The following is a 27865-nucleotide window of genomic DNA, read 5'->3' on the forward strand; positions in this document are numbered from 1 at the left end:
TTTCAGTTGTAAAATCATTTTTTATTGTTACAAATATACATATGAATAAAATCCCTTCAACCTGCAATGTAAGTGGGTCACTGTGAAATTTGCATCCCCTCCCTCAAAAGCTGACATGTTTTTACAGATGTTGAACTATGTTTCTCATAGAATTACACATTGAAATGAAGCTAATATGCAGACAGAACCAAGGAAGGCCTCCAGAAAACACCAATATTAATAAAATTTCAATTGCTCTCATTCCAATCAACTATATACATTAATATACGAATGTGGAAGCATACCATGGTTATACATAATCCAAATTCTTCTCTGTTGTGCTTTCTGACAGTACACAAATGTAAGCGTTGGAGCTTTATGTACAGTAGGAGAACAGGAAGAAAGAAGCTCCCTATAGGAGAATGTAAAAACCATACCCAAGCATTTAATATATATAATCTATACAAATTATTTTATTAGTGTGCTCTTTTAATATAATTACAATGTGCAATTGCATACCGCAAGAATATATTTATAGGTAAGTCACGTGCAGATTTGACACATTTACATTCAGCAGTACAACACATTACCTGCTGTACAGTGTATTAGTGTAAGACAGTGTCCAGTTAATTTGCTTTGCTTTCTAAATGCCCTAATGCAGGGCACTCCTTGTAGCTGCTTCAGAGAAATTCAAGTAGAATACATGAAAGTATAGCTGGCTTTAGGCAAAGGCATGGAAAGGAATGCCTTGCACTGTACACACCAGAAATTAAGGACCGAATCAATGCCAGGTGTACTGTAAGTCATGATTGGAAGATCAGGTTTTCTGCAGGGAAATGTACCTGTGATGAAAGAGCAGCTGACTAAAAGGGCTGTTGATTGCTGAACCCTGATTGTTATGAAAAGCTCTTGCGCTACAAAGCACTTGTACTGATTGCTAAATAAAAATAAAATCTTTATCTGCTTCTTCTCCAGAGTCACTGGATTTGCTTCCCTGATGGCCATCTTTACTTAAGGACCTCTGCTTCAGTTCCTGGAACTCATGAGACTGCTGCCCAGGGCTTCTTTTTGCAGCTGCATAAAACAGAAACAGGATTTACTAATGACTGCAGAAGAGAAAGGAAGAAAAAAAAACAATTAAAAAAGTCATTAATGCACATGGGAGCTGCTCCTGATACCACTGAATTAATTTGCACTAGGAGGAGTAGCATAGGCCCATTAATTCTTCACTCCAGAAAAAGGTGAGAAGAGAGAGTCTGAGCAAGCTTTATTCCACTGGTTGGTTGGCTGGCAAGCAGGCAAACTTGAAACATGACACTCAGTATTTCACTGTGACATGGATAAACATTACAGTTAGAAATGGCCTGGAAATTTTCTTCATATCACACCACTTCCAAACCAAAACAGCATTTTTTTCCCAGCTGGGATGGATCTCATACAGTGCACTCCTGACGACTCAGGCTGATGGATGTGCCAGCTGGGCATCCCTCAGACCAGTGAAGCACGTCTCAGGCATGCTTGTCTCCCTAGCAGGACACATCTGTGTTCTCCTTTTTGATTCAGCAGCTTTAAACAGGACAGATGTTCATCTCAGCATCCAAGTTACCCAAACTTCTTCTCCCTGCTCCTCTACACTTCCAGGTCCCAATGTCCTCCCTGTCCCTTGATAAGGACACCCATGGCTCTGCACCTTGCTTTGCTTGGCAATGGGGTAAGCAGGAGGCCATATTCACTTCTCATGATTTAAATGCAACAGTATACATTCTGTTCACCCAGCACTCTGAAATCTCCATAAGGCCAGGGCTTTCTCCAAATCTATAAGCTTCAAAATAAATTGGAAAAGAAGGCTGTAAAACCTTATTGAGATTCCTGACCTAACCAATGGCCTACAACTGCCATGGTAACAAGATGGTTATACACATCAACCAGGGTGACCTTACCCAAGGACTGATAGCATTACAAATCTCATACTTGCACTTGAAGTGAAACTTCAAACACACAGTGGCCCTTAAATGTGATCTTGCTGCAAGTCACCTCACTTCACTCCCACAAAATTAAATGTTGTCTTTACAAGACCTTCTTTGCTCCACCATTTCGGGTAGGGATGGTTGGCTTTGGTTCACACTGATCCTTGTTCCTGACCACTTTTGTGAATGCCTCTCTTGACAAGGCACCAGGAGCTGCTGTGGCCATGCAGCACCACCTCTCCTTCCCCATGTACCAGCCACCTGTAGCCTCTCCCCTGCAGGGAACAGCCTACCCTGTCCCCAGCATGCCGCTCCAGCCCCAGCAGCAGCCTGCCACTGACCATCTCTGCCGCCATTTCAAAGCGTGGCAGGCTGTGTCACGGACTGCCAGGAATGTGGGAACTACAGAGAGGAATCCCAAGGCAGCCAAATAGTTCTCCTGAATCCAAAATACCAGTTTTCTCATTTGTGCTAGCCAAAATATGTGAGGAAATAAGGGCCAGCAGCTACACACACTCTGCATTCTTATCCTGGCATTACGAGCTGGGAAACAGGAAGGGATGTTGAGAAAAGTGTTTAAAGCCATTTCACAGAATTGGAGAGGATTATCCTGTAAAAATATTCAGGCATTTCTACCTTCCGAAACACCACTGCTTTTCAAAGAAATAGGTGCCTGGAAATTTTTTGAGTCATCCTTGATACCAGTACCTCCCAATAGATACCTGGCCTTTATCTGGCCTTCACTGACTTCAAACAAAACCCAAAACACATCCTGCAGCAGCCATTTTAGTTTATGGTCTGATAAATATAGGTAAGTAGTTTGCCTCACAAATGACTGAAAGATGTATCAGGCATTTAAGTCCACACAATGCAAGCAGGCTTCTGTCAGAAGAGCTTACCCTCGCCTCAATGAAACCGTACAACACAGGTGACCTGCAGCAGTCTACGGCAGGATCCCAGCTTACAAAACTTACTTTGTCAGAGAGGTATCTCAGAATGAACTAAAATATAATAATTTGATTATGATAGGGAGGGGAGATTCTCAGTTTGGATGGACTAAGTTTGATTCTATAATACAAAAAGGATAAATTTTGACCTTGAGGAAAGGTTATGTGATGTCTTATAAACAGAAAAACTGTGGGTAAATGGAATTGCATAAGATGTTCAAATATACAATTAAAATACTTTAGAAAAAAAGTAATTTTGAACAACTGTTCAAACTAACCATTAAAGAAGTAAAGAAACATAAATATGTACCATTTGAGAACAGGAACTTTTATATTTTAAAAGTACATAAAAGAAATGAACATTTTTATAGCCTACTGAATGAGCTCACTGTGAGTCAAAGCTGCTCCTTCAACTAACAGTGCTGGGCTTGGGTTATTTAGGTGGTATTTTTCTTTGCTTTTGCAACTGAAAATCAAAGTTAGAATAAATAATCCGATTTACCCAGTTCTCAAATGGTTTTGTGAGTGATGCACTGAAACTGGCACTAACAATATTCAAGCTGAACTGTTTTTTGAAACACTAAAGTGCATGATCTTAGAAATGACAGGTGTGCAAGCACAGCAAGCAGCAGCCAGCCTACCTGCAGTGTGCCAGTGCTGCTGCACTGAGCAGTCACAGACAGTAGTGAGTGCTCTTCTGCAGAGGGGCTGCATGTGCTAGATGGGACTGGTCATTGAAGTTGACACAAAGGAAAAATGCACAAAACATGTTTTATCTGTGAATTTTTTCATGCCATGTAAATCCCATGAGGGCAGAAATATGATTAGAACCCCATGAGATTTTTACCTTTCTCATAATGACAGATGACAAACCCACACCCTTCTGTGGTTTCTTTGCTATTACCATTTCTTAACAATTGTTAGTGCCAGTTATCAAGCACCACCTCGATGAAAAATGAAAACTTCTAACCAGAAGTTGGCTGTGCCATCCTCTGCCCAAGCACATTAGCTTCCTCTTCTGCACTGGTAGAATACTGCCCCGGAGTGGTTCTCACGCTGCCAGATGGCTTGGCACAGTCAAGAGCTGCGTCTCTTTTTTGACAATCTCCTGTTTGCTCTAGCAAGGAAAAGGATTTGTTTATACTCCTAAGCTGTTCTGCAGGCCCACATACAGAAGGTAATATGAAAATTTTCACTTATCCAACCTATTCAGAGAGCAGTAATCAGTATGCCAGTTGCTTGTTTAAATGTAATCCAGATATGTTGAGGTGTTGGTAACAGCCTCACCATGCAAAGAGGTGTGTTTTCAGATTGTTCCATGAAGTACAGTTAAAATCATCAACATAAAGCTATTTTACAATCAAGTATCATCTAATTTGTACCTTTATTTCACAGGAGATTTAATTTTCTTACTAACTCGGACAGATTTGCAGTGATTTACCAGTTGCAGAAATAAATTGAACGTGCTAGCCTGAAGAGAGGCAGAAAGCAAGGACAGAGGAATGGCTAAATGAGGAAGTAAGACAGCAATGAATAAAAAAGAAAACATTAAAAGGAATAAAAATGAAATAAACAGAATTTACTCTTTCCCAAACAACTTCATACAAAGCCCAGCAGCTCCTCAAGGACCTGGCAAATCTAAACTATTATTGATAAAATATGTACAGTGGCATATAGAGCCAAATAGAAAATTCTGTGTTTGATGGGAGAGGCTTAAAGGAGCAAGAAGTAAGAAAGCACAATGCCTGACTTCTGTTGCTTTTGGCAATCTGGATCATCTGAATGATGACAGTGGGCTCTGTAGGCAGCACAACTTCTCAGTCTTCACAACCCAGCATTATGTAGCTACCTCAACTCAGTTTTTCCCATTTTATGCTGTGAAAATCTGCTGTCAGAGTGTGAAAGGGCACCCCTTTGTTTCACAGCTTAAGTGATGGGAATCACCTTAGATGCCTTTCTTGGGGAGAGACCCAGGAAGGAAGACATCTCACCCCCAGACTTCAAACATCATCACTTGTGCCAGCTAACACCATGGTGAGCAACATTCCTGTGACTACTTCTCCACACACCCTATGCTATCAGAGGAAGCCTGAGCTCTTCTAAGAATCAACTCAGGGCATGAAAATGCATCAGCAAAAGTCGAAATTCAGCACACACATGAAAATCAGCAAAGAGAAGAGAGCAGCCTACTGCTGTGTATAAAAGATAGCAGGTACCAAGCCTTGCCCTGGCACACAGAGACTCATTGCCCAAAGATGGGGAGGCAAACTCAGTCACGTGCAGAGACCAACAGAAAGGAAAACAAAGAGAGCAGTGGGCTGGCTGCAAGGAACAAAGTTGTGGCTGCTCCCCTGGAAACATGCTGAATCACAGAGCTGCATTTCACACTATTGCGTGAAATTTCACATTATTGGTCTGAACATCTTTGTTCAGACCAAACCAACCATAAATGTACACATGAATCTCTTAATTCTTCAGTTACATTATTAATACCCAGGGATTAATTGTTTATTTGATTTGATCAAAGGTAGGTGGACAAGATGCTGAATAGGTGATCAGATACATTTTCCTTGCTTTTTGCACCGTCAAATGCATAACCCTCTTCCCTTCCAGGCAAAAACAAATTAGGAGACACTGAAACACCAAACTTCACTAGAAGACAGCAGGTTATACAAATACTCCTACCTTCTTGAGGAAATGATCTGACTGAGGGGCTGCTCTGACCATCCTTTTCTTTATCAGAAGGAACTTTCTTCAGCACTGGTGGAAGCAGGGCAACTTTTGGGGAACTGGGGCCGGAGGGAGACTCTGGAGCATCCTCTATGGAGTACCACAAAAAAAAGGATGAGAAAGAAAAATTGTATCTACACTAAAGCTCACAGAAACAGTTGTTTATGATGGACCAAACCTCAACACAATACACAAACAAAAAACCCACAGAACCTGTGTCAGAAAAAGAAGGATTCAGGAATTTACATTACAATGTGAGAACAAATTGTATGGACCTCAGTCCAGGTGAAAGACTTTTAGTAGTTAAATAGAAATTCTCATTTTCAGCATTTTTCATGTGTGCTGCTATTGTAGTACAAATAGAAATCTAATGTGACCATGTGATTTACCTGCAAGATATAAGTAGCAATTTGTATGAACAGCTGAAAAAAAATTGGATTTCTGGAAATATTTGTTCTAGTTATATTTTTGTTGTTCTGAGACATAATAAAGTCATCAATTTAGATGTCCTGTTTCACAATGATAAGGTCTAAAAGTGAACCAGAGGAAAAAAAAACATCAAAAGCATTACAGAACTCTGTGCTTCCATGAATAACTTCCCAGAGCATAACACAAGGGCATCCATAAAGAGTTGCTAAAAAGAAAAAAAAATACTTATATCTTCTGGACTGTGAGAAAACCTGAAACTTAAATCCATAGTTTAAAACCACCTGGATATCTAGTTTCTCTAAAAGGCTGCATATGGATTATGTAAGGCAAGCTGACTACCATTTTACAGTCCTTGGAGGAAGACCTTTACAGTCTTACACTCCACAGGCCTCATTTGGACAGTAGAGAAGTACAGCCACAGTAGATTGTTAAACTGCTTTTAAGTTTGCTTTTCAATAAGTAAACAGTGGCATGTGTACATAACAGAGGACCTAGGAAGACAGGTTAGCATTGACAGAAGAACAAAAGGAAGTCAGAGTATCATCTGTATTACGCATTTGTAAAAACAGTTAATTCAGTTGCATATTAGAAATTAATCAAAACTTATCTCTGCTAAGGAGAGACCACAAAGAGTCAACTGTTTCACTCTCAGCACAGGAAAGTCATGAGCTTCCCAAATGCAATTTGGTATGAACAGATACAATAATTCTTGGACCTTCTCCATGCATTTGATATGCCTGTGAGGCCACTTGCTCGGGAAAGCTCAATATCAACACAAGGAGGAGCACAGTGACTGGCAAACACAGCTAGATATAGACTTTCAGTCTTTCACAATTTGTGGACATCTGAGCTGTGCTCCTTTGCACCCAGATTACTTAGCAAAAAATTTGCTACTATTTGTGTGGCCACAGTGCTGGAAACAACAGCGAGCGCAAGAACACAGAAAGGATGATTGTTTGGTTTTCTTCATCATGTTGCCTGGGCATCCTTAGGCAGTGGGTTACTACAAGTACTAGGACAGAAGTTGGACTGCAACAGAGCTGTGCTGCTTTTACTATCGACCAAAGAGCTGGATTATTATGGGTAAATATTAATTACTCCCTTGTGTTAAATCCACAGTATGCTCTCTCTGCAGGAAATAGGAGCTGGCAGAAACAGACAGCTCAGGTCTTCCTGACTGCCTATTTTACACACTGAGCACCACCAAATAATCCATGCCCTCCCTGTTGCATTCATCTTCATGAGCACCTTACCTGACATCCCTCACTTTGATGACCGTTTCTAAAATGGTCAATAAAACAAATGTAAATCCACCTAAAATCTGAAGGTGATTTTGTATGTGAACAACCTTCTGCCTACTGGAGTGCAGAGACTAAGGAAGGCTCAGGTTTCACATCAAGGGCAGGGAGGAGGCCGTAACATCCCTTTGATTCCTCATCCTTATCAGAAAATTACATCATTCTAAGGTCAACAGTGGTTATGGGAAAAGTCAAGAGGGCTGCAAGCCCTTACAGATGGCCATGCTCATATTTTTCACTCCCTGGCAGTTAATGAGCTGTATTTGCTGTGGATACTTGGCAAGTCTGTAACTAGCTTTTAATTCTCCTCAATTGCAGTGGCTGTACTTTGGGAAGAGGAGGTTGTGGCACTGGCCTATTAAACAGCAGACAGACAAATGCATGGGAGATGTGCTGAAACATTTCCCACTATTGGAAACCTTAGGATTATATCTGGGCAGAAGGCAGCCTTGCAGGGTTATGAAGTCCAGTTACAATTATTTTCAGTCAAAAGCAATAAGGAAATAAACAAAGGCTAAACAAGGAAAAAGTAAGAGACAGCTAGTTTGTACAAGTTATTAAGAAACAGGCACTTACTTGAGGGGCTAAGAGCAGCCTGCCCCAAAACCCCAAGGACTTTCATATATAGAACCAGGTTTTTAGAGAAAACATATTTATTTTTGTCAGTGCTACTACAATAGGCTTTGATGCTGAAGTAGTTTACTGTGCTCACCTCTTCTGTGATAGCAGCTAACTCAAAAATAGCTCTGCCACTACTGCTTCTCACACTTTACTCTTGAGGATCACAGATTAAACCATTTTAATAAGTTTATTTGAATTAGGGCAAAAGGAGGTGGAAAAGAATGATGCGAGTCAAGAGCATGGCAATGAAGAACCTGTCCCTCTCCTTTTCATTTCTGTTCAGGATGTGGCAATGGCTGTCTCCACCACAGCCTGCACGAACAGCACCCAGAGCTGGGGATGACAACTGCCCAGAAGAGCTTCTCACCAGTACGAGAGGCAGAGCGTGGTTTCTGTGGCACTGTGGGTCGTCCTGCCAGGCTGGGCTTTGTTGACTGCAGTGGGGGCTTCGGACTGGTTGGTGTATTGGAAGAACTTCTTGCCTTTGCACCAGCTTCTGCCTTTGGTTCAGCTTTTGAATTTTTTTCTGATGACGCCGAGATGGAGTCGCCTTTATTCGATGCAAACCGACTCTCTGGAAGGGTCTGCTGCTGTTTAGGCACTGAAATAAACAGACACATAAAATAAAGTCTGCTGCAGCACGGAAGGGTCCATGCACAGCTATAGTGGTGTGGAAAACACCACCACAAGCTAACACATGTACTGCTATGTGGAAGAGGATCCCCTATGTCTTATTCAAAATCACTGCAAGCAAAGCCTCTAAACCTGCTAATTTTGACATGTGCTAAGATTTGTGATTCAATTGCCCAAGACAGCAATTGTATGCCCCTCTTTTTAATATATTTGAGATGATGGCTAGCTGGACCTTATTCCTCCTTCATATTTCTAGGAGCAGATGGCACAGCTTACCTGCTGAGAAAACAATAATGGATCAGTGGAAAAAGCCGCTCCTGACTGTTTTGTGTCTCTACAGACAAAAGGTTGGGTTTCCAAGATCAACAGAGAAATCCTAGCCCAGAAAATAAATCCCAAGTGTTTGACCAGCAGGCTACATCTTTTTATTTGTTGCTTTTAGCAAGCTCTAGAAGAGATTTTGAAACTCAGCCCAGATCGAGGTATTCTTTATACAGTATTTTGATTTGTCTAATAACACTGTACATGGCTTACAGTTTCCACACATTAGTAAGTTTACCAACATGATGTTTATCCCAAAGACCAAAGTATTTAGAGATCAATTTACAGTGACTTGCAAGCAGTAAGTCAGTCCCATCTAGCTGTGCAAGCTGGTAGAAAGCCTGCTGGACTCCAGGCTGCTAACAAGCAAAAAGCCTGCTCTACTTTCCTACTCTGCAGCCTTCAGGAGGTAGAAAGCTTATATCTAGCAGTTTCAATGATAATCTTGGAACTTGTTTCTTAGCCTGGGCTTTCAACAGTTTTCACGTCTTGAATCTCAGAAGAGAATTTCAGACTAACTGAAATGCAGACAGGTAGCCTTGGTTCTTGGCAAAACCAAGTGTGTGCTCACAGATGCTGACTTGACCTACCTACCTGCTATTCCCATTCAGAAGGCCTACTGAACATGGAAGTGCTGAGCAGAGACATTTTAATGGCAGTGGGAGGAAGGGAGGGAGAGTGTTTATACAGTCTGCTGCAAGCCAATCTCCAGTATGTTTTTCCAGCCTATGTAGCTGTTTTCCAGCCCAGCTGGAGTTAAACTCTGGCAGAGCAGACAGCTGTATGGTGCATAGAGATGAGTGTGAGTGTGTGACAGGGAGAGTTTGTGTCTGCACATGTGAAATACCTCCTTGCAGCAAGTGAAACAGCGGGACACCACCTGCACCTGTGTGTGTGTGCATACAAAAGAAGCAGGCAACATCCACACACAAAGCAAGGAATAAAACCTCCAAAACTTATTCTCCTTCAGAACCACTAGCTTAGTTCTCCTGTAACAATATTCAGCAATTTTCCATTAACTTTCTTTCTTTTCTTCCTGACCTCAGGCCTTCTAACATTATTAGAGCACAGTAATTTAAAATAAATTAGCCCAAGCCAAAGACTAACTGTAGCTGCAACAATGAAAAGGAGCCTTGGGGAGCTCTCAAGCAAGACTGGTAAGGAAACAATTGACAGCTGGAGGCCAAAAGGAAGGGGCAAGCGCAGTGCAGTGTGGTGGGGGTGAAATGTGTCATATACAGAAAAAACGACCAGACAAGTTGAAGTCACACACACCCAGCTATTCCAATGCCCAAAGTGCAGACTATCCTTGCTCCTCTGACTTCAGTATGCTGTCTTCAGGGGACACACAAGGTCCTCCTCAAAAGACAAGCAGGCTTTAAAAGCACTGATTTATAGAATATGGCATGCTTTGAATACTATTTTTTTAAAAGCTTTAGAAAGACATAAAACTTCAAAATTGGTATTTGAAGTGCTCAATCAAGATGGCCACATTTGGATTTTGATTTCAGCCCGTTTTCCCAGCCTTTTTTCTGTATGTTTTTGCAATCTTGTGTGCCAGGCTTGCAGGATACCACCGCTGCTGAGATATCAGACCTGGATTTCCTAGTTCAGACCACTCCTTTCATGTAGTAAACACAAACCACCAGAGCTGAATCCCTTTTGAAACCTTTACTAGCCAGTCCCTAAAGTATACATGCAAACCAGTCTGTCAGCCTTGTCCTTGGCTGGCTGCAGTGTGCCATGTCAGGGCCCAGGACTGTGGCTTGACAAGGGCACGGAAAGATGAGGTGCAGAGGGAATTGGTGCTGTAAGCACTGCAAGGCTGAACACCATTTTACACACAATGGAGAGCTGCTTTGTGCACATGAGCAGTGTCTAGGGGCCTCCACAGCTTTGCAGACAGACAGTCCTGGCTTCGATCAGACTAGTTAAATCCTGGGAAAAGGCAGCTGCCATTGACTGTGAGTCAGGACTGCTGACAGACCAACAGCACTGCAGCCAGCTGAAAGTCAGCACCACTCAAGTTAGTATGAGCAGACCTAAAGCTTGAAAACTGGTCATATTTCCATCCTCAGATATATTGAGCACTTCCACTTCTTTGTGCACACGCATTTCTGCTGGCTCTTGGGTTGAGCTTCAGCTTTGCTGATCCCATTAAAAGCCAGCCTCCTTCCAAAGGTGTCCCAGCCACAAAGGTGCCCCAGCCACCTGCACCAAGTACTTTCCCCTCCTGTGCATCAAGAGTAAAAATGTGAGCCATAAACTCCGCCCCAGAGCTGACTTCATGAGAAGTGCCATCCATAGCACAAAAAGTGAGTTTGTTTCTAATGCTCTTCACATAGTGTAAACTCCTACTTTGCTTAACCAATTGCAGACATTCAATCTGAAGAGGGAAGTGAGATTTTGGACATCAGGCATGTTGTGTTTTCTAGGAAGTTTATACCAGGAAACTTATACTGTACCTGTACCACTTCCATCCAGTCGTTCTGAGCTTGTTGTAGTGTCAAAAGACTCTCTGGGAGTTGTGTCATTCCCAAGTTTCTGAAAGAGTGAGTAAAACTCTCAGATTAGTAATATATCTGAAATTAATACAACTCAGCGATCCTGTTAAGCAAAACCCTCTAATTTGGAAGCCACGAGGCAGAGAAATCAGTGGCAACAAGAAACGGTGCACTCCCTCTCTTTGTTTCAGAGTTTGGAGATCTAAGTGGGAAGGAAACTACCTTGATTTGCACCTAACACTGCCACATTCCTATCAGAGCTGCAATGACACACTGTCTCCTATGTAACAGGTCTCCTGGCATAGCTCTGCATCTAAAAACTTCTTGTTTGAAATTAAAACCTTTTTCTGAAGATCTAGATTTTGAATATGACTACTAAATTGATCTTATGCTCCTCTACACAGAAGAATAACTTCTTATTTTAGATAAAACTGCAACTACAGAAGTAGCATTGCTCTCATATTTATAGGATTCCTCTAAAAACCTACAGACCTTATTTACTGAAAAGTTTTTAAAGCTACTTATCACCAGCACTGCTGGGTGCTCAGCACCTCAAAAGAAAAGGGACTTCTGGTTTATGTGCTGATATTTTGCCTCTCTTCTATTGTAAATAATAGGTTTCCTAACATCTTGGTCTCAAAAAACCCCACAAACTCTCAAGGCTTTTGTCATGTTATAGCTAAGTGAGGTTGAAACCCATGGATTTATCACGAGAAGTTTAGATATGCAGCACTTGTAAGAGAACCAGCCTCCTTTTACTGCCTTACCTGCTACCAAAGCGTAGTGAGAAGGACAAATGAGAGGATTCAAAAAAAGCACAGAGAAGTAGGCGCAGGATAGGACTAAGAGAGAAAGCCTTAGAAAGATAAGATTAGGGACAGAAGTGAGGTGTTTTGTTTTTTTTTAAACTATAAAAGTAGGGATAGACTTCTGCAGCCAGGCAGCTTCAATCTTGATCTTTATTTGCTATTTCAAGACAGTCAGTGTGGCAAATGGCTTAAAGCAAATGATTTGTTCTGGTGAGCTTTGCATTTGGTTATATACCCATGCATAAGTAACACAGATGTGTTCAGGCCACTGCTACTGCTCCAACACCAACTCTGACTGTCCCTCTCATCGCATTTAGAAATCTCAAACATGTGCCACACTGTACAAACATGATCACTGCCTTTTGGGGGTTATGACCTGGAAGACTGCTACGTATAGCATATAGTTTAAAATGGGACAACAGGAAACACAGGAAGAAAATGGCTACAAGTAGCAGAAGTACATGCCTACTACAGAAAAACTGATGTGTTTAGAGTGGAATCAGTATTTCAAATACAAGCATCAAGAAATGATCTCAAAATATCCGTGCTGGCTGTGTGCCTTTCTCATGCACTTCAAGAGAAGATGATTTTGGGGAGTGATGCAGAGGACAGTGTAGCTGGCCTTACAGATTTATTGATACCTCCACTTTGCTCATATAATTTCACAGTTACTAGAACAAAGCCTCTCTTCAATACAACAAAGAGAATGGAGATGCTGAGTGTTTGCTATACCTGTGTAAGATCTGGCAGGGTGATGCTATCTCCCAGCATCTCCTCTAAGAACAGGTGAACACTTAGAATGGCACACTGCATTAAGGAGGGTGCTATTAAAATAACCATTAAGCTTCCTGTGCTATAAAACTACCCTGATACAATGAAGTCCTCTGGACAGATGAACTCTAGAAATGCTGTGACTTGTAGGGCCAGATTATTTAGCTACGGTGTCCATATGGACAAAACAAAGTCACTTCCAAAGACAGAAACATTAGGGCTTTGTGCCACTGGGCAGAAACTCAGTTTTTGTTCCCATTTCTTGACTGACACTGATATTTTGCCTAAATTCTCACCTGTTCACCTCCTACGGCTACACGTTTTTTTATAAGAGTGCCTTGGCTATATATATTTTTTAAGGGAATACCACTCTCCTCCTGCTGGATTTTTCTTCTGTACCTGGGAAAAACTACCTTTTTTTGCAAAAATCCTTTCATGGAATGTAAATTCTCTTGAATTCTCACTTTCACTGAGAAACTAATTTTCTTATACAAATACTGAAGAAAGAATGCATAACACTTAAGTACAGTAAATGACTTAGGAGAGCAGCATGACTGCATGAAACTAATTTCACTGTAGTTCCTTCCTCCCTCTCTAGTTATGGGACAGCTGGGGAAACATGACCATGTACCACGACAAGCAGAAAAGCCACTGCTGGCACCCATTAGTGTAGTACTTAAAAATGCAATTAGGATGTGAACATGTTTGGCTATCTACTGTACACACATTACAAACAGCTTATGGTCCCCAAACAACACTAAACACTGGCAGCAAAAATTTACCCTGAGAAGTCAGATCAATGCAGGTGAATTCATCATGTAGATAAATAATGCCCGGGCTGTATTTTTAATAGGAATTTGTGCAAGGCTGGGAAACACTCCAGAGCTGGGTGACACTGAGAGGGAATAAACAGGCTATGAGCGATGGTTTCCTCGTGGGCCTTGCTCAGGTATTTAAAAATCTAGTGTGTGACACTAGATGGAGCTAAAAGATCTATTTATGTGTGCCCTGAGGCAACACTGATCTCCAAACACTTGACTCTACCATTAGTGCCAATTCCCTCGTTGTATTCTAAGCACAAGAAAACAAAAATGCATTTACCATCCTTCCATCTACTCTGCACCTGCTCATCACTTTTATCTGTAACAAGACTGTGGTAGGGTTTGAATGAAATAGTAAATTCCTTCTGGCTTTGTTTTCATGTAAAATAGCTTAGATTATAAGCAGCCATCTGTACCGTACAGGAAAACACAATTTTCTATCATACTGAAATTCTGATAAATTTGAAGATGTCACAGAACTTGATATGATAACCATCCTAAACAATGTAGCAGTGGGATGCTGTCTTCTGCAGCTCAGGTGTCAGGATACTGTATGAGTCCCACCTTTCATGAGTATCATGAATAAAAGTTCAAACCTAAATTATTTGATATTGTGATGGATGAAGTATGTGAAAAATGCTTTTGAACAGCAGTTCAAATTTGTGTCCTCTGAGAAACATTAAGGATATATAACTCAGTACTCTGCTGTGTACAGATTCCTATTTCAGTTCAGTTTTATTGTCACTCATGTATCTGTATGTATTTTGCATTCCATAAATATAAAACTGTACAAAAAATAAGATAGATAACATTATTTTCTTGTCATTTAAACCTGAAATAAGAGGACTAACCTTTCCAGCCAGTAAATAGGTTAAGCGTGGTAAAAACACCACCCCAAAACCTTGGAATAGGCATCATCAACTTTTACTTCTGAAGAATGAATATAAAGTTTCCAATTAATGTTATGAAAGCTCACCAATTGAAGAGGACTTTTACTTTCCCCACTTACAAAAAAATTACACATGCTAATATTCTACCTCAGTCATGTCCTTCCAGATTTGACTCACTTGACTCAGATTTGACTTGTAGATAATAAATGTTAAGAACCCAAAGACCACGAAGCATACCCAATTATGCACTTGTAAAAATTCATATAATCTGGAACAGCTTAGCATTTTATAAATTACAGGCAGGGCATACTACTGTAATTTAAAATCATATGGCATTTTATTTGAAAACTTGGTGCTTTAGAAGTCAATGAGACCATTCATGGGCATTACTTTATACCAAGGAGAAAGGAAGGAATTGGTCATTCTTTAGAAAAATCATTTCTGCACTGAGGATCCCTTTAATGATCCATACACAACTGAATTAATTCAAATCTGCTTGTGATAAGACTCAAGCACTGTAAGGCTATGAAAAAAAGGTAGCAATGGACTTTAAGTGCCTTCTTTGGCCACAGCAAGACAACTCTGTACGTGTCAAAGGAAGGAAAACACAACAAAGCACAAGATGAGCTTTGTTGTCAGATAACACTTTTTAAATGACAGGGGACAGTGATGGCAAATGGAGAACATCTGAGTGCCCTACACATGGAAGAAGAGAAGAGAAGTGCAAACAGGCTGATTCTTTGGTACTTGTGAAATATGCCAATGGCAGCTGGCAGGAAGCAGAGGATAATAATGGGGAAGACCAATGGCAAATGGACATCAGGCAAAATAGGCCAGCACAGAATACTTTGGAGGAACACAAGGATTTTCCACTCTGCACATTTGCAGAGTGAAGCAGAGTTCCTGCCCAGGATCAGCATTTCACAGAAGAGAAAATTACAGAGAGCAAAGAGAATCTGGACAGACAATTGGAAATAATTTTTTAACAGGTGATTTTCTTTCATTGTTAGTATTTGAAATACATAAATCAAAGGCATAAAAATAATTAGGTGTGGTACAAAAGGACATAAAAATCAAAAAGTGCAACAAGAAAAGTATATGCCAAATATTGTAAATAGTGACTGGTAGCCAGATTTACTTCTCCGCATGGAATATATAATTTAAGACACAGAAGACCTCTCCATCTGTCTACATCATTTTCTGAAAGAGAAGAGTACAGCCAGTCACCACTGTAGTTTGCCACATACCTGAGGTATTTGTGTGCAAGGGGCACACAGTAGGAAGCCTGTCCTAGTTTTACCTTTTCTGAAGCAATTCCAGTATGCACTGTGAACAAGCCACACATCATACAGAGTGGAGATACTGAGTTGGGCTTACCAGTTGGCCCCAAGTTATTCTGTGATTATGTGCAAACAATTACATGTCCTCTTCTGCGTTTGTGATGGTCTGACACCAAGTGCAAGGGCAGGTGTCACTCCCTCCCCAAGGAGGGCAAAAGCGCAGAATTAAGGGTGCAACTCCTGCACCACATGTGCAGCCTGTGCCTTGGCCAGGCTGTTTGTGCTCAACCACCACAGCAGAGAGCAGTCCTCTTGCAGGAACACCACAATGCCTGCTGGAAATCAGGACTGATGTGTCAAGCCCCAGCCACCAACCCTTGCAGTCCCAAACCACCTCTCCTGAAGACACACAGTTTGGCTCTCTTTTTAACAACTCAATAGAAATCAAATTGCCTTCACCTTTTGAGCAGAGGCAGCTCTCTTCTCCTGCTTGGCTTTCATTTCTGCGAGCAGTCCACTGCCCATCACTTGCACACCGTACCTCCGGCCTCCCTGAGGGCTTCCCTTGCTGTCACCCCTCTCAGCTTTTGCCACATCATCTGTCTGCACCTCCTCCAGGGAGTCTGGAGTCTTTAATTCCTCGGATCGCTCTGCGCCACCGTTCTGCTCCGCAGGCTTTGCCTCCTTCTTGCTTGTGTCTAAAGCTGGGCTTTTTGTAGCAACCTTGGGTGAGGAGGGCTCCTCAGCCACCGACACAGTCTGGGGGCGTTCAGATTTGGAGCCTCTTGATTTGATTAAGTTAAGGAAACCACTCTTCCTTGAGTCTCTTTTCTTCTTCTCATCACCTGCTTCACTGTGCTCGCTGCTGTCTGAACTTTTAGTTGATGGTCTCCTAAAAAAGACACAGACATTTCAAACTTTTCTTCACTCCCCTTCTCCCTTTTTAAAATAGTATCAAATGACTTCTTCCAGGCAAAGCTAATCTTTCATACGATCCATATGTTGCCCTAGGCCAAATCATTACCTGGTGAATCTATATTAAAAACAGGACAACTAGCATTGATCATATCCTTCAGGATTCTTGTGCTGCTTTGTGCAGTTGTTTCATCTGCACTGGCCATCCAGCTGTTTCTAACACCAGCCAGCTCTAACCAAGCTGTCTACACACATAGATACTGGGTTTGCATGGCCAGGTTTTGGTAACAGGGCGTGCACAGGAGTGGCTTCTGTGTAAGGAGTCCTCCTGCTGAAGAGGAAAGAGCAGCAGAGAATGTGTGCTGAACTGATTTCAGCCACCATTCCCTGTCCCCTGTGCCACCGGGGAGGAGAGGGTAGAGAAAATCAGGAGTGAAGTTGAGCCCTGGAAAGAGGGAGTGGTGGGGAGAGATATTTTAAAGATATGGTTTATTTCTCATTATCATAGTCTGATTTGATTTGCAATATATTACATTTATTTTCCTCCAAGTCGAGTCTATTTTGTCCATGACATTAACTGGCAAGACATCTCTCCCTGCCCTTATCTCAACCCAAAAGCCTCTCATTATATTTTCTCTCCTCTATCCAGCAGGAGGGGAGTGATAGACCAGTGATAGTGGGTACAGGGTCAACCCACCACAACATACAATTTCACTCTGCTCTGTTTCCAGAATGCACTTCCTGTGGCTTGCACCTGCCTATAAGTAAAAGGAGAAGAACTGATCTAGGCACACCCTTGCTTTCTCGTGTTTAACACAGCTTTTGGGAGATCTTGTTCCTTAAGGACCCTGCTTGAAATAGGAACTAGCTGGCAGCTGGCACAGCCACTTTCTCTCAGTAAGGAGTACAAAAGTCACTTTTACAGTGTAGATGTTCATCTTAAAAAAAAAAAAAAAAAAGGAAGCCCCCGAACCCAAAAGAAGAAAAAACCAAAACCAATCCCTAAAGAGCCCACCTCCCACTAAGGTTTTCTAGAGGCATCTTCTGAGCAGAGTATTCACACTTAAGGACAAAGCTGAGCACATACACATTCACATAAAAACACCCAAACTGGAAAGAGAGCCACTGGCACCCCAAATAAAGATCCTCAGCAAAGAGCATGGCTATGGATGGGTAAACAGGGATGTGCAAGTTCACAGGAAGATTTGAAATGAGCAGCTGGCAGGCACCCAAAGAAAGCACAGGAGAATGAAGCCTGTGAGCACCCTGATCTTGACCTGCTTAGGACATTTTTCAAAGCTACCATAATTTCATGCCTCCACATAGTATATCACACATGGCTTCACATGTCACTACAGATATCTATAACTCATGGTGACTTTAGAACATTTGCTTTTCCTGGCACAGCTATCAACCAGTCACACTTACTCTTTTCCTTAATGGAAAACACAGAAAGGGTCATTCCAAGTTGCCTGGAAATCACCCTTGCTTTCTCATTTAGTTATGGAAATACTCTGTGTGTGCATGTGCACAAACATGCGTGAATTCAAGAACCTCTACATGCATGGTTCTGTAAATATACACCCAGCTCCAAAGCAACTGCATAAGCTCATATATATATATATATATATATATATAACTCTTATATACAATGAGCATTGGGGAGACTATCAACCAATATAAAGCTCCCCTTCAGCTCTAGTGAGCTTCACTGAAGGGTAAAATGAAGTCAACTGAAATATAAAAATATACACTAGTCATTAATCCCCTCAACATGGTATAATAAAGCAATTCATTTCAAAGTAGCCACTTTTAAGGGCAGGTAATTGAATTTACAATGTCTTGACTACTAAGGTATTTTCCGACTTTCACAACTGCAACCCTGGATATTGGGAACAGGAGTCAAATACAGCTTGAAAGTGCTGCTTGCTCAAGATAGACTTTTTTAAAAAATAACTTCTAAAAATTTTTTAAACTTACTTTGAATCCATTTTTGTGACTTTCTTAGTGAAAAATTCATCCACACCTTCATCCACTCTCCCCATGAGGCCATTCTGATCCCCTTCTGGCGGTACTCCAGCAGACACCTGACAGAAGAAAAAACTCTCTCTGTTATACAGTAATCTAAGCATGTTTGCTCCAGCGATAATAATTAAGAATTAAGACATTTAATTTTTATGTGCCAACCAGAACTCAGTGCAGACGACAGAATCACCACTGGAATTCCCCCTCTAGTAGTCAGGCCAGCTGATGCATTACATCAAATGCAAAATAACCCAAAACACCAGTGACAAACTGGATGCTGCAATGCATGAGGCCAGGAATCAAATGCCTTGGGCTTGAGAGAATAGAGGTCAGTCAGACAAGCAACAAAACACATAAAAAATGCTTTCTCTTCAGGTCACAGGTGGTGACCTGAAGAGAAAGCATTTTCAACAGACAGTTGTTTCCCTATTTGGAGAAAAACCTGGATTTTGGACTTGTAGATTTAGAAATAGAGCTCCAACAGGCTAACAGAGCCTTTTATAATTCATTCAGTCTAGCACTTCTAAAAGCGGAGACTGTAAATACAGAATCAGGTGTTCCATTTTAGGAACCAAACACAGACTTTTGCTCAATGTCTGAAAAGAACAAACTTGCTCCCCATCTTTGATTTCAATACCCACATTTTGAATATGGGTGACCTCAGGCATATAAACCAGGCTGGCTTTGAAATACCTCCCAACCACAAAGGCCCTGTGAAGATGAGCTGGCGACTCTGCAGCCTCCTGAAGATGAAACAAGCAGCCTCCTAGGAGGACTTCTCATGTGGTCTAGCTCCTGTACCTGGCTTTGAAGTGGAAAAGCTCTATTACCAGTAAAGAGACTTCCTTTAATTCAAATGCCACATGGAAACCTTTTAGATGACTACAGAGGACTCCCCAAGACCCAACCCATTTGTACTCTTGGTAGTGCTAAGGATCAGGACGCAAAATAACAGGGGTTGTAATTTGAAACAATTCAAATCAAGGAATCTCCTAGTTGCCACTATAACTTAAGAGTAAACCCAGCTTCTCTTCTGATGTGGAATACAAACTTTCTATGCTTCAATACTCTTAAAAGCTGCTATTAATATCAAATCCAGTCTCATTAAGTCAGGCAAGTGGGTTTCATATGAACCATGCTTTGACAGAGCCATGAAACTTTTAACTTTCCATTCCTGAACCCTGTTATTTTTGTTATCAAAGATAACATTTAATATTTTATTGACACCTGCTGTAGCAATCTAATAGTGATGTCAAAGGAGCCCACCTGGTAATGACTGCTTTGTTGCCAGTCAAACTGGCAACAGATTTTCTATGAAGAACAGTTCTAGACTAAATTAGCAAAATGATTTATCAGATTTCCAACTTTGGTATGCTCTGTAGCCAGCTTGCTGAGCTGGAACATCTCACAGTAGGCAAGGGTGCACACGCCTTCATCTGGGTTGGTCTTTGTGATAAACCCCTTATCATAAACCCCTTATCACCGGCTTCTCAACCGAAACACAAAATAAAAGCGAATGACGCATTTTAGCAGAAATGAGAAACCACTGTACATTGATACTGTAGGCCTCCAGGTAGCAGGGATAAACATGAAAGTATCAAAAGCAAGAGGATCTCCTTAAGGGGAGCTAATTCCAGGATCCAATGATCTACAGCAAATGAGAAGATCTACCTCATAAAGAGAAAATAATTTGCATCTGAAACAGCAGCAAGTTCCTAAAAATTAACGAATGATGTACAGAAATGTTGAGGGTGTAATAAGGTCCTCAAGGTACAGGATACTGTTATAGCTGTTATTGTAACACCTTCTGGTACCAGCATTAACTGTGAGACTGAGCTCTGGTTTATTTTGTGTTTTACCCTCCTAAATCTTAAAAAAAAAAAAAAAGAAAGTGATAAGTCTTCATTTGTCCTTTTTTATCTCTTTTCTAAGCTTAAGTTTAAAAGCAAGCATGTTTCTTTGTTAAGGAAAAAAATGGCTTTGAAGCAGAAATAAGTAAGATGAATCACAATTGCTTTCATACATTAGAGATTCACCTCCTTTGCTGTACTAAATCTTCACACATGAAGGAAGAACTCGTGAGGTTAAGATCTCACAAAAATCTAAATTATAAACAACTGTTTTATCATTTTGCTTCAAAGTTAAAGCTACTTGAGACTGGATGGCTTTGAGTTTTTCTTTTTTTCCCCCTCTCTAAACATTCATTCCAGTAGAAACTCTGACAAAACTATAAATCTTTCTTCTGCCCACCCACTCAACTCAAGTTAAAAGTTTGTTTCTCTTTTTTCTACATTTTCTCCTTTCTTTTCTTACATTTTTCAGCTTCCAAATAACAAATCTGTTTTGCAGCAAAACCAGAGAAGTACAGCTATGATCATCTGAGACCCCTGGAATTACTAAATACAAATAATGGGAACAGCAAACAACCCAACAGAGCTGCTTTAAGTGGCAGGAAAGGTCAAGACTTTGCCTCTCACATTTCAAGTGCTTTCCCTAAGCACTGCTTTCTGTATTCTTGAAGTGGCAAAGCCAGCAGCAAATTAACCCTGCAAGCAATGTCACAGTCCACTCGTGACTCTGACCTCCAAAATCTGGCTGTTTTATTTTCAGAAGCATCAAAACAAACATCTTAAGTCTTTCAAATATTTGTTTGGACTCATTTTGAGAACTAGTAAGGAACTAAGTGGTACATAAAAACAAGACAGGGACATATGAGTTTAACTAAAAAAATCTCCTTTCAATTTCTGCAACTAAATAAACTCCCAATTTCCTAATTAATTCAATATGGATGAGCATTCCACAACGCTGCACTGTCATGGGAAGTAAGACTTGTCTACAAGGAGTGACCTTTTTGCTGCTGTTGAAGAAGACACTGCATGTGCTAGTTCCATGCGTGGTAGTGAAGCACTTGCCCCTCCCACGCCCCCACTCCTTGCACCTCCTTGTGCTGATGGCACAGGACATGCTGAGCTTGGAAGCCACTGGGAAAACACGTGTGTTCTGCAGCAGTAGTAGAACTGGGAGAGTAAACACAGATGTGTTTTCACTACATGGAGACAAATCCATTCTTCTGTAACCTCTAACCTTCCCAGCGAAGCGCAAGGGACTGGAAAGCTGGCTTGAATGTTCCCTTTGCTTTAATGTTTCTCCCTTTCCATGTGGTACAAAAAGCACTCCATTGTCTTTCCCAGCATTAGGGAAATTTTCAAGGATCCTCCCAATTGGAAATCCTCAGGAAGCAGAAGAGGCCACAGGCATTTATTGTGAGGCAGCCTAACACAGAGAGGAAACGGCTGCCCCTTGATGGGGCTACTTATCATATCAGCTGTGCCCTGTTGCTGTGAGATAACTCTGTAACTCCTCCAGATCTGTCCTCACATACCCTGAGGACACACCATCATAGAAATAAATCTTTACTGATGCCGTGTGCCAAGGAAATGGAGCTGTGGGAACTCCACGCACGTATATTGAGTTCACACCAATGCTTTTCGTGAACAGACAGTGCTCTCTTCTGTTTTGCCTTTCTAAGGCAGGCTCCAGCATGAAAAGCAGATCTGTGACTATGCAGATTTGCTGGCCCAAACACCATCTTCAGTTTAGGAGCTGTGGGAAGCTGGGTGTCACAGAGCAGCTCCTCTGAGAGCTGAGAGAAAGAAGAATTCATGCCAAGTTACCACATCTTAATGCAGGCAGAAAAAAGGATTAAGACTTAACAAACCCTTGCAATATAATTGAAAAGTCTCATGATATTTTGTGCATTGTGAAAGCTCCAAGCACCTCCAGAAACTGCCTCCATGAAAAAAAATCAAAAGCAAAATAAAAAAGGATAAAACATATCCTGGATTTAGGCTGTGTCAAACAAGACAAAAAACTTGTAATAGGGATAGCACACTGAAAGACATGAATACCAGAACAAAAATTAAAAAATTAAGTAGTCGCTTATGGCTTTATACCTTCAGCCATTGTCCTCATTACACTGCAAGACCTGACTCATGGCAAAAAGCAATCAACACAGGACATTGCCAGCAATATTTTAATGTAGACTCACTGCTGCTTGGCTGGGCTGCTGCTTTTTATTCCTTTTGGGCCTTAATTTTGTGAAGTGTTCCAGTTTCCTTCCTTCTTCTGATGGCAGTTCTGAAATGAATCCAGAAGTTCGTTTGTCTGGCCTGCTGGAAGGAAATGGTGGGTCTTCTATATGGATAGGTACTTCTTCCAGTGCTTTATCTAGATCAAATTCCATTTCTAAGAGAAATCAAAACTTTCTAATTAGATTTAACATGATATTTAAAACAAAAGACGATGCCATTCCTCTTTTTGGTGGCAAATAATTATAAGCACATTCAGGGAACTTAGCCACAACATTTCTGTGAGCAGAGAGAGCACTGTGAGCAACTATTTACTATCAAACACATTAGCAGAGTCCCAAGACAAAGCAGCCAGTGTGGGCCACAAATGCAATCCAGAGGGAGGGAGAATCACCTGTGTTATTCAATCAAGAACCATCTAGAATCACCTCAGGCAAGCAAAGAAACAAAATGGTTTTAAGGAATTCTCACTTACCAAAAGCTCTGGACACTGGCCGGAGCATTCTGCTGTGGATGCTTTTCCTTTTTGATTTAGGAGTCATCTATCAACACAAAACAAAATAACAATTACTTTAGGGGACAAAAGAAATTACAACAACAAAACAGTTTTTCAAGCCTATGAACCATTTAAAGATCTGATTTGATTTAACACCGGAAGGGAATGGGGCTTTTCCTCCCTCTCTCATACATTCAAACTTTTTCTAAATTTGTATTTTAACTGACTTTGAACAGAACCAGGGAGGTAGTTCATTTTTCCCACTAAAAGTGCAGGCTGCACACAGGATGATTACTGAAATTGTCCAAATTAACTCTTTGATCTCCAACTGTAAGACAAGGAAACTATTAAAATCTCACCTCTGCAGAGATCACGAGGGACTCATTTAAGACTTAATTACTTTCTCCAAACTGCAGTTAATGACAATACCAGGAATAATCTACTCCTTGTTCTGGCTTTTATTTTTGATACAAAACACGCTTCCTCAGTTCATTTGTTAGTGGTATGTCACCGAGAATCAATGCATCTGGACATCACCACACAGCTCACCAAACTTCCCTAGGAAAATGAGCCTTGGAGAATACAGCCCTTCTTCAAAAAACAAAACCACCATGTTGGCAGTATCTGTAGCAAACGCATGACTTCCTTGGACTTAACACACATTGAGAAGAGGTGGAAAGTTCAGTGTATGTTCAACACAGTTACTGAATTACTGCTACCAGCCTTCTGATCTTCACGTTGCCAAGAAAAGTAATACAATGTCTTAAGAGCACAAACACCCAGACTTAAGACTCAAGTTTGCTCTTTTTGGAAGAAAGTTGTCTGTCTTGTCTTGACTGAAGCCTTCTGAAAGTTTGCAAGACGAGAAAGACAGTTTTGCTACAGGAAATGGATGCATCACCAATTCCAAACCTCTTAACATAGTTCGGCATTGTCAGACTTTTTGTTTAAAAGTAGAACAGTGGGTTTTCTCAAGAGCTAATTTAAAATCACTCAGGTTCTATAAAGATGGGCTCCTTTTGTGGTAGAGTTGTACATTGGGGCTTTAGTGATCCCCATGTATTTCCATTAACTTGCTAGTCTTGAAGCCTAGGGACTTCAAATCTAGTGGCTTCAAATTCTGGAGAATCCGTCAGCTAGCTGTTATCAATTAATGTTACTCATTAACAGAATTGTTAATGAAGGTTAGGAGTATCAATTTTATATCAGCCAGAAAAAACACAGTTGGCATTAACATTTCAGACAAATCATGAAATGTTTAAGGCAAACATTTGCTAGTTTTTATGTATGGAAAATTCAGTGCACAGACTCGCATGTGCCGAATTCATATTCCCAAAGGAGTCCCGAGGATCATTACACCACTACTCACATGCTCAAGGTTATGACAGATCTTTTTGTGATGGGACAGCTATTACCCATGTTCTCAAGACCAGAAAAGGACTTGAAGAGTGGGCAGTGATAGCACTGCCTGGGCAACAAATAAATAGATAAATAAACCAGAACTCTGGTTTTATTGACATGTACATTGTTGGGGGAAAAAAGATACCTTCAGCTGTTGCAGGTTTCCACTTCCACATTTGACAAAAATTGGTAAATGACAGTTTCAAGACGAGCCTGGAGTAGTTTGCCACCTGAGCAAACTCACAATGACACTAATGAGCAGGCAAAGTGTTGCTGCATCAAAAGGTCAGACACTACTTTCAGTTACCAATAAGTTAAATGCAATGGATTGGATGGCGAGTGGCTGGAGAGGTGCTGAATTTTTTCAGCCACAACTGCAGTGGACTGTGCAAGAGGTAGGCAGCTGGGCAGCCCCTGAACTGCACACCTCAGCAGCTGTCCATCCATCCCCCAAGAATTCACACCTCATGTAAGAAAGAGTTGAAGCAGCTCAGCATTTTGGGGGACAGCAATCACAAGGCACTATCAGTAGTCCTGGTTTCATTTCCAGACACAGCCCATTTCTCTTGTGAAGGTATATTCACATGCATTTTAGTCTGCTTCCTGATTTTTTGGGGTGGTGTGACTGGAAGTTACATTTAGTAGATATAGCAACTCCTGTGCTAAAGACGACCAGAAGGGAGGACAGAAAACACAGCTGATGGAAGAGCTCTGGTCACCCAGCAGCTGCACAGCCACAGGCAATGTTCTGAGAGCACAAACACAGACAAGCTGAGAGCTGCCTCAGCCCAGGGCACCAATGCAAAACAGCACAGGGAAAGTTTTGAGGTTCCTGTGCAAGGACTGGAATGCTCCACATACTTCTCCAACAGCCAGGAACAGAATGATTTCATTTTCCTTCCCAGACAAGAAGGTGCCCCCAGATGACCCTGCAGAGCTTGTGCTGATGACCATAAGCCAGTCTCTGCTGTAACTTACTGTCAGCTTGGCATGAGCCATCAGCAGCTTGGTTGCTGGGGATAGAGGCAGAGGGATAGAGAGGCTTCCCATTTGCTTTAACAGCATGAAAAACAGCTCCACATACACTTTTATTTGAAAACCTTCTGTTTTCTAGCCTGTTTAGGAAGTGCACAGATGAAAGGCTTCTTGCCAAGTGAACTTTCTAGATCACACGCAGAGCAAAATGGGTCAAAGCATTAATTTAAATAGGCCAGTGTGCTCTTTTACAAAATATTAGGCTTAATCTCTGCTTAACATCTCAGCCACCACACAGTCTGCTACAGCAGCAGTGCACATGTCATTGCTAGAGGAGATATCTGAACTCCCCAGCCTGACTCCCATTTCCTACATTTCATGGAAGCAGTTCAGCTTTGGTAGAAGCACATCTTCTGCCTTCTCACCACCTCTGGCCCCACAAGCACAACGTGGCTCTCCAGCCTTATGCTTCCCTTGTGGCCTTTACAGAGGAATAGCTGTTAGTGTCACCTCCTCTCATACACAACCCCCACAGACTTTCCATTCTAGCACACCACCTTCTGAATTCTTCCTTGTTTTGCCTACTTTTCCATAAGCACATTGTAGGCTGCTTGGCAGAACAGATAGAAACATTAACTGCATCTCTGGAATTTGAGAGGATCTCAGGAGATGGCTCCGTGAATGTGCCCTTCTGCAGTAAATGTGGGCCAGCAGATCTCTACCACACTTCCAAATAAGGGCTTATTAACACACTGTCATGTGTCCTTGCTAACTTTAAGCTCCCAGGATCTCTTCCCATGATCACTTTTCCAGATTCCTCCCTTCTGACTGCTTCCTCACAAAACTGTCTGAGCTCTCTGGAGTTTTCTGAAATTGTATTACCAGCTGTGGAAGAACACTAGTACCTCGGGAATTAAAAACAACAACTGAAAATGTTCTGTTTTGAATGTTAGAAAACAATGTACTTTCAGAAACAGGATCTCAGATATTCTCTTTGTTTATACAGATAATTGAAATTACTCTAAATGCCGAGGGATATGGTTATTTCCATGTTTTTCTCCTCCTACTTCACAGTAATTTATATTCAATCCTATTAGATACAGAGATGCTCTGTGACCCTCCTGTCACTTCCCTTTCAGAAGATTTCAAAAAAATTAATGAACAACTTGCTGCTCCCTCTTGAAATTTATCTCTCCAACCAGACTCCCTTCAACATATGGGTTTTCAGCTTTGAGAACATGTTTCATTAAGCTGTATGATGCTTGAATATAAAACCAACTCCACAGATTTTCCTTCGGAGCAGTAATATTTGTGCTTATACCTTCAACATCAGCATTCTGCTTTGGTTTGGTCTTAAAAGCAAGGGATCCCTTAAATTCAGATGCTACATTAGCTGAACCTTTTTGTAAATCCAACCCATTCCTGAATCACTGCCTATTTCACTTGTAGGTGCAGATGGATGGCACTACAGTCTCCCAGGAGACTCTCAAGGCAGTACAGAGGCAAATGGAGCACAAAAACATAAACAAGTAGGCCAGAAACAGCAGAGCTAAAAAAATACTTACACTTGTACAGCAGAGAGTCTCCATGCAGCAAAAAAGAAAGAAAAAAGAATATGAATGGGGAAGACAAAGCAATAGCAGTTCTCAGGAAAGGAGGCAAAACCAGGAATCACCAAAATAAAGAAAACTAAAGCCAAAACACTTGGAAGTCTTAGCAGGAAAGGTGACATGCAAGAATGAGGTAAAAATCCCTTGTATTTGGAAGTGCTATTCAAATTTGTCTTTCCAGAGGCTAACCAGAGAAATATGTGCTCTCTCGTTTTATCTACATTGGGACAAATTAAGGTTTTCTGACATTTGTTTCCAATATAAGGCACTCGCCAATGGTGCCAACCTGCCACCTGCTGTCCCAATTTTTCCATTTTGCTGGCACCAGTAGCAAAAAAACCCCAAGTAATTCTCC

The 27865-nt window shown here is 41.2% G+C and overlaps 1 protein-coding gene across 6 annotated transcripts in view; it reads right to left on the reverse strand.

The window, feature by feature from the left end:
* Positions 1–27865, reverse strand: part of CARMIL1 (capping protein regulator and myosin 1 linker 1) — a 188959-nt gene continuing 161094 nt past the window's right edge. For 2 of the 6 annotated variants that reach the window (XM_058022110.1, XM_058022101.1), the window contains 10 exons: positions 27466–27483; positions 23504–23570; positions 22989–23185; positions 18896–19002; positions 16460–16892; positions 11391–11469; positions 8339–8572; positions 5579–5713; positions 3864–4010; positions 1–1053 (listed from right to left, as the gene is read on the reverse strand). In XM_058022110.1, the coding sequence (XP_057878093.1) occupies positions 917–1053; positions 3864–4010; positions 5579–5713; positions 8339–8572; positions 11391–11469; positions 16460–16892; positions 18896–19002; positions 22989–23185; positions 23504–23570; positions 27466–27483 (1554 nt within the window). In that variant the 3' untranslated portion in view covers positions 1–916. The remainder of the gene's footprint in view (positions 1054–3863; positions 4011–5578; positions 5714–8338; positions 8573–11390; positions 11470–16459; positions 16893–18895; positions 19003–22988; positions 23186–23503; positions 23571–27465; positions 27484–27865) is intronic. The other 4 variants (XM_058022131.1, XM_058022121.1, XM_058022139.1 and 1 more) reach the window with 3 other exon arrangements.

This window comes from Melospiza georgiana, chromosome 1, assembly GCF_028018845.1.
Source record: "Melospiza georgiana isolate bMelGeo1 chromosome 1, bMelGeo1.pri, whole genome shotgun sequence".
NCBI lineage: Eukaryota > Metazoa > Chordata > Aves > Passeriformes > Passerellidae > Melospiza > Melospiza georgiana.